This window comes from Eucalyptus grandis, chromosome 6, assembly GCF_016545825.1.
Source record: "Eucalyptus grandis isolate ANBG69807.140 chromosome 6, ASM1654582v1, whole genome shotgun sequence".
NCBI lineage: Eukaryota > Viridiplantae > Streptophyta > Magnoliopsida > Myrtales > Myrtaceae > Eucalyptus > Eucalyptus grandis.
Window position 1 is genome coordinate 47,283,647 of NC_052617.1, and position 17,021 is coordinate 47,300,667.

The window sequence follows — 17,021 nt, forward strand, 5'->3', positions numbered from 1 at the left end:
ACATCCATTTGATAAATTCGCCAATTAGTTTGAGCAGCGATAGAAATAATCAATCTAATTGTTTTCATGCGGATGACATGGGCAAAAACTTCATCATAGCCGATTCCAGCTTTTTGCTTGTACCCCTTCGCAACTAATCTAGCCTTGTACCTTCTCATTTCTTCTTTCTCATTCTTCTTGGCCTTGTATACCTCATTCTTCTTGGCCTTGTATACCCATTTGACTCCAATCGATTTCTTGTCCTTTGGTAGATCAACAAGCTCCCATGTTTGATTCTTCTCAATGGCTTCAATTTCTTCATTCATGGCTTTTCTCCATTTTTCTTCTTTGGTTGCATCATCATAGATAAGTGGTTCATAATTTACAAGAAGACATACAAGGTGAACCTTGTCAATAGCTTCATAAATGTCAGACAATCTCCTTGACCTTGGCACTAGCGGTTCATCAACATCGTTTGAAGTTGGCGATGACAAACTTGAAGAAGATACTTGAGAAGAAGGTGTAGAATGATCCTTCAACTCTATTTGATTGGTATCACCATGAGCATTCACTTCATCTTTTGGGATGTCTTCGCATGTGCCATCTTCATGGATCTTGACATCTCTGCTTATATACACTTTCCAAGTGTTAGAATTAAATAAACGATAGGCTTTGGATAAGGAGTCATGACCAATAAAGATGAGCTTTTTGCTCGTCTTCCAACTTTGATATTTTCTGGTCTGGGACATGAGCATAGGCAATGCTCCCAAAAATTCTCAAGTGTGAAACACTTGGTGTTCTCTCGGTCCATGCTTCCTGTGGAGTTATGCCTTCAAGGCCATATGTGGGACATCTATTTTGAAGATAAACCACACATGAAACAGCTTCAGCCCAAAGCTCCTTGGACAAATTTTTGCTCTTCAACATGCTTCGGACCATGTCAGGAATGGTTTATTTTTTTCGTTTAGCTATGCCATTTTGTTGAGGAGAATATGGAGCCGTCAAGAAGCACCGATTGCCATGATCCTCACAAAATTTGTTGAATATGGTTGATGTGAATTCTCTGCCACGATCGGTCCTCAAAGCTTTGATAAAACAGTCGCTCTCCTTTTCAGTCGGTTTTTGAATTGTTTGAAAATATCAAACACTTCTATTTTTTCTTTTTTAAAAAATGCCCAAGTTTTCTGAGTAAAATCATCAATAAAAGTAACAAAATATCGATGATTACCATATGAGTGAGGAGTGATTGGGCCACACGCATCATAATGAATCAACTCAAGCGGCTTCTTTACTCGATAAGTCGCTTCCTTCGGAAAGCTAGTTCTAGAATGCTTACCAATAACACACCATTCACATAATTGATCGGGATGATCAATACATGGTAAGCCATAAACCATCTTCTTACGAGAAAGCAAATTAAGTCCGCCAAAATTGAGATGGCCAAACCTTAAATGCCATAACCATGAAGGATCATTCACGTACGCCTTCAAACATCGAGACATATCATTCTTTATATTAAGAGTAAATATCATGTTCTTCGACATCTTTACATTCGCAATCAATTTATTATTCCTATCTCTTAGCACGAGATTAAGATCTTTCATATAACCTTTCTCCAAAAGCTGTCCCAAACATAAAATATTGCTGACATTTTTGGGACATAATAAACATTAGTAATAAACTGACGTGTACCATTCTTCAAGCGAATCATAATTGTACCTTTGCCTTCGACAAGAATTTTGGAGTTGTCATCGAAAGAGACTTTCCCTTTAATTGTCTCATCTAACTCGGTAAACATCTCTTTTTCTCCCACACATGTGATTGCTTGCACCGGTATCCAAATACCACGTATCAGTTTGGCCTCATTCATCTTCTTTAAATGCTAATAATAGAACTTGATCCGCATCATTCATTGAGTTTGCCTTTTCATCTGCTCCGCTACTCTTTTTGCTCCATGTGACATCCTGAATTTCTCAACTTAGTTTCTACTGAATTAATCGGGCATTTCATTGACGCGTCTATAGGGCTATTTTCAGAGATGATCACACTCGAAATAACTAGATTAGTTGGGGAAGCTATTAAGAATTTTAAGGCAATAGACTTGAGAATTCGACTAAGAATCGGCTTCTCGACCGTGTCCATCTTTATAGGTCATTACGGCACAGTTAAAAATCGATTTGAGATTAGAGATAGGTCTGTTTGACTAAGATGTATAGCCGATCGTGGGTGACTCCACTAAATTGGAAAATTCTCGTTGATCGATACTAATCTGATTTTGCTGTCATTTTGGACCCTGTGTCTGTAATTGAAACCTCGAGATTTTAACGACAATCGAGAGTCACCATTGAGTCGAGTGGGTTCATTGTGGCTCGAAAAAAATTGACCACAAGTCATTTGCTTTAAAAAGTTCTGAAAACTACCCGATAGTCTAGGTCATGCTAAAAACGCTCCAAAAGGAAATTAACCATCAATTTAAGTCTGATTTCAGAAATTGAAGTTTCTGCCATGTCACAATAAATTATAGGAGTGTCGACTCAGTCTCAGAAGATTTTTCTGACAGCCGAGACTTTTTGAGAAAAAGTCGGTACATAACCGTTTTTGTGCATAAAGGGTCGGGGAATGTTTTGATGGAAAAATTGAAAAGCAAGATGGCTATACGATTGAGAAAGAATGCCAAGATGATCGATGGTGGATCAATTGATTTTTAGAGGCTATTTGATATCGAATTAAGAGAGAGTTGATGTGCAATTGAGTCCATCCCTCCCCTAAATTCGTGTACCCCCACCAAGCCACAACCTTTGGACCATTTTGGCTTCTAGAAGAAGTGTATGTGTGACCTAATGGAGGCCAAGAAAAAATACTTGGCTTAAGATGGTTTGTGAAGATATTTTTGTGAAAAGATCAAGCAAAGGGGACCCTCCATTCTCTCTTTTCTCCAACCCGTGCATGACCAGCAAGGGAGAGGAGAATCAGCGAAAATTTCAGTCCACTGATCGTCCACCTTCTCTGCCATCCCACCGAAGACACCGCCCACGATATCTCTCTCTCCCTTCGCCTGTTTGCCCCCTCTCAAGCGGCCAGCTCACCCCTGCTCCACCATCTTTTGCTTTCTTGGTCAACTTCAGTGAAATTCTTCAAGCGAAGCCCCCAGGTGTTGACTGAAGCTACTGCGGTTTGTCCAGCTCCACCTAGCTTCAAACCTCCAGCCTTTGCCAACGGCTTCAGCGACCGCCACGAGTGCTGCTTCTCTTCATCCGTGTTCCACCGAAACCTGCGAAGCCCGTTGGTTGACTCTGTTGGCCACTCATGCCTCAACCTAGCAAAGCGTGAGCTGCCAAGCATCCCCTCCTCCACCGCTTGTTGCAGTTGCACTTCATTTTGCCGCTACCAACGCTCCCAGCTTCAGCATTTGACGGTCTCGCCTACCACTTGTCCTCAACGTCGTCGCCCTCGGTCAATCTTCAGCAGCGACGCTGACTTCGCAACCGCCTCTCTCCGCTTGGTTTCTCTCCCGCGCCGACACCAACCGCTCGCCTTCCGTTCGTGGCCCGGCTCGTGCGAAGCAGCTCCCTTTAGGCCACCGAACCCACAAGTGCAGCAAGTCCACGAGCCCAACAATCCGACCCATCTCCAAAGCGGAGTCCTCAAGCCCGGCGAATTTAAGTCTAGTTGGGCCCAAAGTCCAAAGATTTCAGCCACTTGAAACCCGGCCCGGCTTCGGTGAAGACAGCCCGTTCAGCTTTGTTTCAAGCCCATTTCAGCCCAATCAATGAAGCCCAGATCAAGTTCAGCCCAAGAATTCCAGCAGGCCCAAGCCCAGAAATTTCTGTGGGCTTGTAAAGTTTATTAGCCCGGTCCAAGTTTGTCGCGGGCCCAAGTTTGGCCGCCGTCGCGGTGTCCTGATCCCCGCTTTTAATCAAGTGAGTAACCTCACTAATCCTTACTTAGTATATTAATGATGCTTAAGGGTAGATTAGATTTAATTAAGTGCAATTAGGTGGTTAGATTAGAATGGATTAGTAATTATTAGTCAATTGCATTGCATATTAGTTAAGTGGTTAGTGTACTTAGCTAGAGAATTGCCTATACTATTTATTGAATGCATCTCAGATTTTTCCTTACCCTTATCGGGCTTCAATTAGGCATTACGGGCCTAAATAGGATTTTAGTAATTATTTATTAATTTTCGAAATTAATTATTTAATTATTTATTTTTCGGAAATTAGGCAAAAATAGCCGACGACCGAAATTTCATGCTGATTGTCGTGGTGCAGTTCGTTTATTTATTTGAGCCCTATGTTGTTCTGAATTGAATTAATTGCGCGAATTAAGGAATTATTCTTAAATTGATTGAAATTGAGTGAAATTGAATAATTGATTGGTAGACGGCCGAGTATGGTTATTCGGCATTGTTAATGCCCTGATGAGTTATAAGGTGGAGAGAATCATGAGATTTAACTGGGAATACTATTGGTTGAGACCGATCAGATACAAGGTATAGACAAGCGTGGTTCTGTAATTAAGGATATCACTGTGCGAAAACGGCGCCTTAAAGAACGCACGCAAACTGTTTGTTACTTATGTTACCTTGGCGAAAACGACACCCGAGAGCATTAATGGAGCTCTGTGACTAAGTGTACTATTGGAGGTTATACAGTGGGATGTGAATGACCTAGAAGAGGTCCAACCGACATGTAATCGACTAGGTCGATTGAGCAATAATTTGATCTGATGTTGTGATTTGATTGACTGTTCAATGTGATATATGAAACATATGTATATAACCTTGAATTGCAGGTTGGAACTGATGTCAAGGTAAGTCTTCTGATTCGTGTTGTGCTTAGGCAACCATGTGGTGTATTGGTTTCCTAATCGAGTCTTAGTGGGGTAGAACTTGCTGGGACGTAGTTTTATCCCAGTTGTGGGACAACATTTCAGGCCCGTAGATGAGCCTGAGGAGTAGGAACTAGAAGATGATGATGAGCCAGAAAAAGATGAAGAGCTCGAAAGAAATGAGCTTAGTGAAGAAGAGTCGAAGAGGATTAGGATGATCTGGAGTACGACCCGGATGAGGATTGAGATCCTATCCTCTTTTGTGAATCCTGTTTTGATGTGAATAGAGTGAAATTAGAAAGTCGTGAATAGTTTGTGAAATACTTTGAGTTATACTCTGTATAAAAGTATGGCTGTGAATTTCAATATAAAAAATATGGCCTTACTTTTCTATCCCATCGTTTTATTTTTTGGGGATTTATAACTGCTTACGCATGTGCTATTGAAAAAGAAAGGGTCGGCAATACTTAGTCCTAGGATATCGCATTCTAAAATCGACCAAGTAGAAGGATGTGTGCGTGCCCGAGGATTGGGGCATGACACTCCAGCAGTTAGAAGCATAATGGCCAAGTCTATTACAATGATAAAATCGAATTTTAGATTTATCATACCATTGGCCTATCGAGTTCTTTCATCTTCCACGAGCACCTCTTTGATACAAGTATCTACCGTCACTTCGATAAGCATCTCCTCTACTTCGTCCACGACCTCTTCCTTGAAAGCGACCTCGGCCTCGACCACGATCACGATCTTGGTTTGTCCCACGGATTTGCATGGGATCTCTTCTTTGCTCCTTCTCATCTCGGATGGTTAATCGCATTTGGAGAACTTCCTCCACTGGTTCAATCTTTTTTCTTCAAAACCTTTCTTCATGGGCTTGTAATGAACCCATAAGCTCATTGATCGTCATGGCATCCAAGTCTTTGGATTCTTCAATTGCAACAGCAATGTGGTCGTACTTCTTGTCCAAGGACCGAAGTATTTTCTCAACAACACAAACATTGGAAATGTCTTCTTCATTTCTTTTCTTCTGGTTGACAATCGTCAAAACTCTTGTGAAATAATTAGCAATCGATTTAGATTCTTTCATATGAATTACCTCAAATTCGCCTCTCAAGGTTTGAAGGTGAATCTTCTGAACTTTTTGTACTCCTTGATGTGTATTGTGAAGAATCTCCTATGCCTCCTTAGCAGTGGTGGCATTCGACACCTTTTTGAACATGGAATCATCTAAAGCTTGATAGATGATTGACAGAGTATATTGATCTTTCGAACGAATCTTCTCCAAGGCATTTCTCTAGTTCTGGTTCAAGGTAGTTTCATCATCTGGCTCATCATAGCCAGTATAGACAAGTTCCCACACTCCGTGGGCGCCAAGTAGAGCTTTCATTCTAACGGCTCAGTTACCATAGTTGTCTTTGGTAAGATGAGGGTATTGAAGATGGAGCTGATTGTTTGTTGACGTCATGATCACAAACCGTAGGCTCTGATACCACTTTAATGGAAATAATATGAAGATGAAATGCTCACAACTCACACAAGAAGAAGATAGATAGGCCTATAGATTTATTTCACCTTTAAAAAAAACAATTACAAGACTCTCCTATTTGTAGACTTGTTACATGACATTTACTCTTCCTAGTAAGAAAAGCTAGTGTTCCGGATAAGATCTAGAAACTAATAAAAAAATCACCATATCTCACCTTATCTTTAAAAATAATCACTATCTCTAAAAACAATCATTACACCTAGAAATAGGAATAGACTCATTATAGATAATGACGAACAAACTCGTTAAATATAACGCTACAATTATGACTCTTTTTCAATGCAGGTACCGAACAGTTATATACACCGATGAATTTGGTTTAATTTCTAACTATAATGTGATAGAATAGTAAACCTCTTCACTCGTTTGTCTTCTGCCTGATCGGAACCAACAGTGACAAGAGAAACTTCACTTTTTAAGTCATCGCCAGCCATGAACTCAAGTCATAGTCCTCGACCTTCTCCGTGAAATCGGGGTGGCTCTGTGGCCACCTTTGCTCTTTCGAGTCCTCTACGCTCAGTTGACCCAGTCAATTGGCGTGTTTACGTGAATAAGGATTCAACCAGACATTCATATAATATGGTCTTTAGTTCGAGCAACCGTATCTCACTCGAGCCCCTTCTGTCTCTGCTATCCGCCCCCCAAACCTTTCCTCTTTCTAACTATTCTTGTGCTTATTGTTCCCCTCTAAAATTCCTGAAATGGGTGTGGAGAGCTCCATATGTAAATATGGGTTTTGACCCAGTCAAAAAGAAAAAAAAAAAAAAAAAAAAAGGTAGAAGCTTCAGCAGAGAGAGAGGAATCGAGAGTTTTTGGGAGAAGGAAAAGAGAAGAGAGAGAGAGAGAGGAAGAAAAGACAGAAAAAAAAAGGGAAAATGAAAAGAAAAAGGAGGAGATAAAAGGGAAAGAGAGAAGGAAAGAAAGGGAGAGAGAGGGATGGCAGAGAGCTCGAACGCAAAGAGAAAGAAGAAGAAGAGAAAAAGAGGGGCTTCATGCGTTCTCATTATGGGAGCCTCGCCAAGCCACATTAACTACGTAACGCAGCACCTAGTAAGCGCTCGTGCTCCCCCTTCGTTCAATCGGAGTAATTTCGGACATAGGGCTTGAAATTCGGAATTTTGGGAGAATTGAGCGGCGAAGTATGATTTTTGAGTCGTTAAGCTACATATTTTTATAGAAATGGTACTTTGGGATGTTGTGAAGCTATAGCATCTTACGGATCGTGATTTGAGCTTGCGGTTTGTCCAGAACGGAATTTTGAATTCGGGGGCGCATGCTGGTACTGTAGCGAACAGTGAGCTTCGAGCTTGTTTTTTTGTTGTTTTTGGTACTGTTTTGGGGTGGCTGAATTGGGGTTGTTGTTGTACGTTAAGAGAGCTTTCTAAAGACTGTAAGACGGCTTAAAACGGAATTTTGTGGAGGAAGTTATGGCACGACAAAGTTGGCGCATGGGCTGCGCCTTGTGGGAAATTGAAGGGTTTTTGATAAATGCGAGTTTTTGTGGCGCATAGGTGTCGTTTTATCGACAAATAGGCTTAGTATAGATGAGTCATTATGCAAATATCCTTTTTACTCGGCCTTTTGATAATGTTTTTCCGTTAATTATTAGGGATCCGAGTGCGTTGATTCGAGTGAGCGTCGTAGTTGATTTTCGACTTTCCCAGGTGAGTGGTGCTATCTCTTTTAAGAATTTAAAAGCTCATATCTTCAAAATGATAAACGATTGATATTTTATGAGTTATGAATAAGCATATTTGTTGCATAAAATTTGGATCGGGCATTTACTGCGTTTTGGTATTTAAGAATAGTGTGAGAATTTTTTGTGGAAATATATATTCTGTTTGATGAACGAAATTGAGAAATATTACATATTTTGAGTTTGTGAAACATTTTTACGAAGATCTCGGCTTTGAGATGGTTTATGGAAGGCTATACGAATATCGATTTGTGATGAGCTTTTTGAAATGTATTTGATTTGAAATTGATTTATGATACGGGTCTTGAAATTATTTGAAAATGTTTTATGAAAAGTATTTATGGCGGATAAGTTGAGTTGCGAAATATTTTCATGATATATGAAATGTTTTATGGATTTGGTTTGAGAATTATGAAAGGTTTTGTTATGGATTGATGTGGATGCTCAATATCGCTGTGAGCCCAGCGAGGGGCTTGTGGGTATGCGCATATTATTCTAGGATATCCTTGTGGGCCGAGCCACCGGCTAATAATAGGTGGAGACCTTGCCAAGGAGGAATCTTGGTCGCCTCGTCACTAGGCGTTGTATCGTGACCATGGTTTGATATTGAGCAACGGATTGGTCAATGGTCGAGTGGACCATTGACATGTGATATGAGATGGGTTGATGGAATTGACTATCGACGTGTAATTTGAGATTAGTCGTTGGAATTGACCATCGACGTGTAATTTGAGATTAGTCGTTGGAATGGACCATCGACATATAATTTCATTTGATTATCAATGTGCGGTTTGATGAGATTAATCAATGGAATAGACCATCGATGCATGTTTTATGCGATTGACCAATGGGTTAGACCATTGGCATTTGCGTATTATTATCTTGAATATTTTTGCTTTGAACATATTGTGTTTAAGTAAGAAATGTTATATTTTGGCCTTGAAGATTTGTTAAATTTCTGGGTTTGGTGTGATATGAGATTAACCAATGGAATGGACCATTGGCATGTGAATTAATGAGATTGATCAGTGGATTAGACCATTGATGTTTATTTTGATGTTATTATGAAATGATTATTTTTGCTATAAATATAGCTATGTTGAAGCATATGTAATTTATTCTTTTTACTGTATGTTTGTTATATCCTAGATTTGAGTTAAAAAAGTTGCAGTTTGATTTTGTAAATATGCATAGTTGGTGCTCGATCCGCTTAGAAGAGATGCACTACTCACTGAGCCGTGATTGCTCACCCATTTATTTTACAATGTTTTTCAGGTCCCTTGATTAACGATGAGTAGGTACGAGAGCGATATGGATGTGGGGACTTTTAAGAGATGGATTTTGGGAGCTTTGAGGCTACGTCCTTTGAGTGGAAGGACGGCCGTGTCATCCCCCATTCATGTTGTTTTGGGGTGTGACACCATAAGTTCCAAATTTTTGCTTCGCCTCGTCATTAGCATTTTGACGATTATTTGTTTGGAAGACTGGGTTGCATCAGTGAGCTTGAAACATGACTGCGAGCCTGCAAAGTGCCGTGCCGTGAAAGATTTTCCCTTTATCTTACTCCACATAAACATTTTCCTAGATTCCCCAGTGCATCTGATCCTGATGAGCATTCATACCTAGCATTTCTCCGTGATTACAGCAGCATCCCAAATGTAACATTTCCATATCCTCACTCAACTCGCCCCTCTCCTGGCACCAACCGCTCTTATGTCGCTCTTATGGATAGACCAGAACACCCAAGTCTTACTCTGTCAGCGTGCCAGAGTCATGTTATTGTACCTGTTAAAAGAGCCAGAAACGATGGCGGGGAAAAAGAAAATGATGACCCCGAGCGTAAGTGGAAGCGCGGGTTTAGACTGAAATGGAATTTAACCTCCTGGGAGAGTTGTGTTAAATGCAAAACAAGTGGCGGCAGATGCGAAGGACGTGATGGATGTTTTCGATGCATCTGTTCTGATGGAAAAGCACATGCGTACACTTGCAAAAAAGGTAATACTTTTCGATTGGTTCGCTGTAATTTCGCTGTAATAGCAACAGTTTAAATTCTCCCATGCGCTCTTCGGTGGATTTCCGGGCCGCGCTCTCCAAACTTGATAAAGACTTCAAAGGAAGAGGAGGCAATTTTGGCTTCCTTGGTTTTCTATTCTCGTTTCCTTTTTCCCCACCTCGGCTTCATTCAAGCCTTTACTTTTTATTTATATTTCTTTCGGACATTCTTTTGTAGATCTAGTGTGTGTTTGTTTTGGAAAATTTTTTACTATGAAGGAAAATAAATTCCGTGGAAAGTATTTTTCAGAACATTGTATTTTACCTTTTTCAGATTAGAGAATTCATTTTCCTAAGTTTAATCATGCATATTTTCTTCAACCGTAAATGGTTTGACTAATCATTTTCAGCAGACCACACGCATTAAAGTTCAGAAAACTAATTTGTGGAGAATTCTTTCACTCAAACATATAGACCTTCAGTAGTTGGACGAATTCATAGCAATGTCATGTTCTTCCTTGCATCAAAGCTGAAGAACTGTGGTACAGCATCTGCAGATCACAGATACATAGTCTTGCTGCATTCGCTTCTGTGGATCTCAACCCTGCATTAATCATATGCGCAGCTCAGTAACTAGTGAAATTATTAAGAGTGTCACTGTTTGCGTTAGCCAGTTCCAATGTGAGTGCAAATATGTGTCGAGGATTATAGATGATTACTGAATTTATGATGCAGAGGCTGGGGTATGATTCAATAAGAGAAGACACATGCACGGAAAGGAAAAACGTGAAGGGGAAAGTTTTCCGTGCGTGTGTTTGCTTATGCTTGTTTCACATCAGCTTAAAGTTTCAATTAACATTGTCGCCAACAATGCTCCATTAAGCTTAGTTCTGCAATTTCCTTGTGATATGTAACATGAGTATTTGTTCCTAAGATGTATTATGTCAGGTGATATTCAATTGATCGATAGGAGTTTGTGTTAGATCAAGGAAGCTGGTGTCTGTATTCCTGTTCTATAATTTTCATGATGTGGATAGGATCTGCATTTGTGGAATTCATATCTGACGCAAATGCCATCTTTTGGCACATCTTTGCTGCAGGAAACGACGCACCTTTGAGGATTGGATTAGGTCAGTCCAAGCTTTATCATGGGGGACATTATACAATCCTTTGAGTATATGTCGGTGCATTAAGCATGTCTTGTGATTGCAAAAAAATGTGGTCAACACATAATTTGAGTACAATTATGATGCAAGAGCACAATGACACGCTTCGTACATTTGGGAACGCCTCACAGTGAAAAGTTGTCCTGAAATTTTCCATTTCCTCTACCTGCCACCTATGCAATTCTAATGGAACTTTTGTTCTTCAGGTTGTGGATTTGGTGCCTTGGCCAGTATTTTTCTCTGTTCATGCATCTACAAGATCCGGCACAAAGAACAGCATTGCTTCTCAATATTCCGCTCAAGACACGCTTCTTCCGATTCTTCCTTGAAAGCAGATGTTGAAGTGGGCAATGTATACTTCGGGGTCTCCATTTTTACTGAAGCCGAGCTTGAAGAAACTACTAACCGTTTCGATTCTACCCGGGAGCTCGGAGATGGAGGTTTTGGAATTGTGTACTATGGTAAGACCTCAACGAAAGAGGCTAATTAGGCAGCCTGCATATAAATGGCGAGAAATTCTAGAAACAACTAGGAATCTAAGAGGGTCATTCCCTATTTTCTTGAACAGGCAAACTTCGAGATGGCCGGGAAGTAGCTGTTAAGCGTCTATACAAGCACAACTATCGGCAGGTGAAGCAGTTCGTGACTGAAGTCGAAATCCTAAGTCGCTTGCGCCACAAAAACCTCGTCTCTTTATATGGTTGCACTTCGTGGCACAGCCGTGAACTCCTACTGGTCTATGAGTACATCCCAAACGGCACAGTAGCCGATCATCTGCATGGGGAGCGAGCGAAGCAGGTCTCTCTCCTGTGGCCTACTCGTATTAGCATCGCCATAGAAACAGCCACCGCATTGGCTTACCTTCATGCACCTGACACCATCCACCGTGACGTGAAGACTAATAACATCCTCCTTGACAATAACTTCAGCGTCAAAGTAGCAGATTTTGGCCTTTCTCGGCTGTTCCCCAATGATGTGAGCCACGTGTCAACCACTCCTCAGGGGACGCCAGGTTATTTGGACCCCAAGTACCATCAATGTTACCAGCTCACGCAGAAGAGTGATGTCTACAGTTTTGGGGTTGTGTTAGTGGAACTCATATCGTCCATGCCGGCGGTCGATATAAGCCGAGACAGGCATGAGATTAATTTGGCCAACTTAGCAACTAGCAAGATACGGAACCACGGGTTCCGCAAATTGATCGATCCAAATTTGGGGTTTGAGTCAGATCCCGAAATCAATAGGATGATCAGGACTGTGGCCGAGCTGGCTTTCAAGTGCTTGCAACAGGACAAGGACGTAAGGCCCTCCATGGAGACTGTCCTGGAGGAGTTGAAGGCAATTTCGAGCGGGACACATGAACCTGGCAAGTCGAAGGATGTGAGCTATGATAACAGCACCGGTCAAAGCAAGAACCGGCCTCCTTCGCCGGAATGTGACAATGTGGAGCTGTTGAAGAATGTGAAGTCGCTGACTTCACCTGTTTCCGCGACTCAAAAATGGGGAAGCAGTGGTAGTTCTTCTGTACGTAGTGTTTAGTATGTAGTCTTACCTGTTCTCTCCTGCAAATTTCCCTTGTCCATCTTGGTTTGCTTGTATGTGGGTAATGGTTTCTAGCTAATATTATATACAATGTAGATGATATATAGCAGTCGATCAAGTTTTCCATTTTGGTCTTCATTTTTCTGCTTCAACATGTCAGCACTTCTGTTGAGGCTGGAGGAAGATTCGATGTCAATACTACGTAGTAAAGAGCACTTTCCTAGAGCATACATAAAGGATTGTTCACATACTTGCCAGTGTCCCTCTTTATCACGACATTTCGCATGAAGAGTTCTCCCAGATCAGGGTTGAAACATTGAGACTTGGGATGATTTTCTCACGACAGCTTACAACATTATCAGATTTGCTCCTTAAAAGACGCCAGAAGTCATGTCAAGTCTCATCCTAGAAACAGGCCTTGGATAATGCATGATAACTCGATCTTTGTGGGAGTCTAGTGATTAAGTTCCTTCACCTTCGAACTTGCAAAGCGAGAGTTTTGCGCAGCAATAGATGCATCGGGGAAGGAACTTGTCATATTCTATGTATTGAGGTGGTTTCACAGACATCATATATGGAAATGGAAATCCAAACCATCATCGATCGTATTGGACATGTCACAAGGAAGGCTTATCCTCACTCGGGCTAATCTGCACAAGTAAAGTATGAGAGATTTTTCTGCGGAGGCCCGACTTTTCTCACCCTTTTCACTTTTTTTCTCCCCTACGTTCCAAAAGCACAAGCCTCAGCATTCTGCGGTCAAAAAGTCGGGAGGACCAGAAGCTTTTTCCATCATCAGCTCATCAGTTTCATCGCGAGAATCGTAAAACTAGCCTTTAACTTAAAGACTGCATTCTCACTCAATACTCTCTCTCTCTCTCTCGCAGTGCGTTTCTTTTGCGTTCAAAAGTCATTCTTTCTTTGAGAATTGTGAAAGACGATTTCTGAAAAGAAAAAGGGAGATCATCCACCAAGAACACGAAGAAAAAGATTGCAAAGTCGCACGGGTTCTCCAGCGCACGACGATCCCTTTATCATGCTCTCAAGCAATCAAAATCATCCTCCAGGACACTGTAGTAATATTTCATTCAAATTTCAAAAGCACTGAAACCCAAGTATCCACAGCGAGGCATATATAAGGAGTTCCCCGAAAACAGAGCATCCTCAGGAAGAAAAACAGAGCACGGAAAATATGGCGACTCTGCAGAAGTTCAAGCTCTTCGCCGCCCAGTGCGGCGTTGCCCCGAGCCCCACGTGTAGCCCAGGAGCAAGCCCCGTTGTCCAGCTCCGCCGCCAGAGCTAGCAGATAACCACCCTGCAGATGCTCTTCACTGGCGGCGGAGTCATTGGGGCATGGGGGGTTGATGCGATCGAGCCGGGGAGGCCTGAATTGGGCGTGAGAAGAAGAAGAAGAAGAGCGTGAGCGGGCGCACTCTGAAGGACCTGTTCGTGTCGCCTCTGTTAAGCCCGGAAAGAGATGACGATGGAAGTGGAGGCGCCAGGGGAAATGGACGTGGTGGAGAGGAGCTGTTTCCTTTCCATGCGGGCAGTCTAGGCGGCTTGATTGCCGGGCCGAGTTCGCTGAGGCCGGTCTTCATGGGGTTGCGGTTCAGCTCGCTGATGCTCAGAAGGCTTGGCGTCCCACGCTCGAGACAATACCCGAGTGATATGCACATGTGGATCGAAATTTTTGCTGTGAATCGTGACAGGGGCTGCCGTTTTGAGTGGCAGATCAACTTGTTCTTCCCACTCATTCGCTAGACTCCCATCTCGATCTTTTCTTTGCATATTTCTGTTCGGTCTCAAGTTAATGCAGATGAGATTTTAATGAAATCAATCGCCATGAATTTTGCGTACTATGGTATCGTGAGTTACATTGTCGTCGTATTGTCAATCAGTTAAAATTGTTGTCCATCAGGGTCTTACGATGTCGCATTATAGAAGAGTCCGAGGCAACCCTAGCCAAAGAGCCAGAGAGAAAAGGACTGAATACTAATGGTCAATAGTCCAAAGATTGTAGCTCTACAGTCCAGGCTATTCGCCGCTCAACGGCACAGCCTTGGAGCACGACACGTTGGAACAGCTTGGCCGCCACCCAGAACCACTACCGATGCCATCTCCACCATAACCATCAAAACCTGAAAACGACCACCGTTCGAGTTCGACCCCAAACCATTTCTCCTAGCCGAAACCGAGCGAAGTCTCTCTCGGAAACTGTCGAGATTACGGAGGAGATGGAGAGAGCTATATTGTGCAATAAAAGTAGTGAAGGATCATTACAAGAACCAAAGTCTTGACGAGTAAGATGAGTATTGATGCTGTGAAAAAGGGTGTAAAATCCTAAAGAATATAGAATCAAATCTAATATCATTGCGGCTCTGTTTGTTTTCTTTAAAATGTTCTCCAAAAAAGGATTTTCCTAAATTTCTGGTTTTTGGGGCTTGAAAAATCAAGTGGCCAGGAAAATCATTTTTGGACAACAGAAATTAATCTTCAGAAAATCGGGAAAATGACTTCCCCTTTTTATAAAAAAGGAAATTATTTTCCTCATCTTTCTCACGCAACCTAGGGCTTCTTCGTCCCGTCCCTCGTCTCAAGAGCTCCTCCTCCTTTGCCGCCTTGAGCTTCTCTTCTTGATAGCAAAGCAAAGAGGACGCCCCATCATCACTCTGGCTTTGAGTCATCCTTCACAGTGCCAATTCGATCGTCGCTTGACTTGCTGAAGTTTCACGTCCATCGGTTCTCTAACGTCTGAATTCCAGATCCAGGTCGCTTTCTACTCCCTCATCTCTGAGTAATTTTCTTATTTCTAGCTCAACTGTGTCTTCATTCACGTCAAATCAGATGTGCTTGTTGATTATTGCGGTACTTCACTTGCTTTGGCGGGGGTTAAGTTCAGTGGATTGATGATTTAGTTTCTGTTGCTTTTAGGGACAGTCAGGTATCGTTTTGGTTGGTTAGGTTCATGTCCACTTCGTTTGCTCATTTATTTAAGGTCCAGGGTGGTTTCTGGTAAGAGTGAAACATTTTATCCGGGGAAGCTACCGAAACAAAGTACTTATAGGCCTTCATACAATTAAAGGTCGAAATATATCTGTGGGTTGTGTTTGAGTTGAGTGAGAGGTGAAGAGGGTTTGAAAGCTGAAGTGTGCGCTTTATAGTTGTTGTGATTGCAATGTTACTTTCTACTTCATGGAGAGGGCAAGGACTACATGAGGGAATTGCAAGGCATTGGTGGGAATTGCTTTGAAGTGGCTGAAACAGAGATGGGGAACTGATATTTGTTGAGCTAATTCCATAAAAAAGCATCAACTTTAGGTCGATGGACAAATCTGGCCAAAAAAACAATTTTGTCTCATGAAAAAGCTCAAATTTTAGGTCGAGGAACAAATCTGGCCCAAACTTTTTTTGTCTCATAAAATAACACCAACTCTAGGTTAAGTGACAATTCTAGCTCTAATTTTTTTTTTTTTTTTTTTTGGTCTCATAAAAAATCACAAACTTTCACTCATATCCAAAATCTAACCCTTAACATTAACTTTCTATTTGAAGTTAACCTTATTTCAAGAGAAAAAGGTTCTAGTTGTGAGATTGGTAGATCTCATATGTAGTTTCTCTTGACGAGCAATGATCTACAGCTTCATATTACGACAAAACGATAAAGTCTAGCCAGAGAAATTCAATCTGGAGATTTTTTTTACTTTCTAGTGAAGTATTATAGGAGATAACATAGTTTCAGTGTTATTCTTTAAGCTGTAGCTCAAACAAGAAGACAATGGATGGTGTTAGCCAGCAAGTGCACATTGATTTATTGATAAGGACAATTAATGAATCTAAGTTAAGGGGGCTAGATTTAGAATTTAAGTAAAAGTTTGTGATTTTTTTTTTTGAAACAAAAGAAAAATTGGGCTATAATTGTTACTCGATCTAAAGTTGATGCTCTTTTACGTGACAAAAAAAAGCTTGGGTCAGATTTGTCACTTGACCTAAAGTTTGTGTTTTTTTACGAAACAAAAAAAGTTCGGGCCAGATTTGTCCATCGACCTAAAATTGGTGCTTTTTCTTGGAATTAACCCGATATTTGTTTATATAAATAAAATAAAAAAAGTAGCGAGAAGTTCAGGTTGCCCTAGAGTACGAAGATGGATCGGGTTAGGCCTCGGTGGAGAACGAAATGCTCCTTGTCATTGTTCCAAAGGTGGAGGAGAAGAAGCCTGAGTTCAAGGCCATTGCAATCTCCGGTTGAGAGTTGGTGAAATTTATA

The 17,021-nt window shown here is 41.4% G+C and overlaps 1 protein-coding gene across 1 annotated transcript; it reads left to right on the plus strand.

The window, feature by feature from the left end:
* The first annotated feature begins 9,697 nt into the window (after nt 1–9,697).
* LOC104455671 (LEAF RUST 10 DISEASE-RESISTANCE LOCUS RECEPTOR-LIKE PROTEIN KINASE-like 1.1) lies at nt 9,698–12,754 on the plus strand. The gene is made up of 4 exons (XM_018877657.2): nt 9,698–10,052; nt 11,150–11,179; nt 11,422–11,676; nt 11,784–12,754. The coding sequence occupies exons 1-4, from the start codon at nt 9,782–9,784 to the stop codon at nt 12,752–12,754; spliced, it is 1,527 nt and encodes a 508-aa protein (XP_018733202.2). The 5' UTR covers nt 9,698–9,781.
* The last annotated feature ends 4,267 nt before the right edge of the window (nt 12,755–17,021 follow it).

Coding starts and splice junctions, on each gene's coding strand:
- LOC104455671 (XM_018877657.2), top strand. CDS start 9,782: ATGGATAGACCAGAACACCCAAGTCTTACTCTGTCAGCGTGCCAGAGT. Junction 11,180..11,421: donor ACCTTTGAGGATTGGATTAG/GTCAGTCCAAGC, acceptor TTTGTTCTTCAG/GTTGTGGATTTGGTGCCTTG. Junction 11,677..11,783: donor TTTTGGAATTGTGTACTATG/GTAAGACCTCAA, acceptor TTTCTTGAACAG/GCAAACTTCGAGATGGCCGG.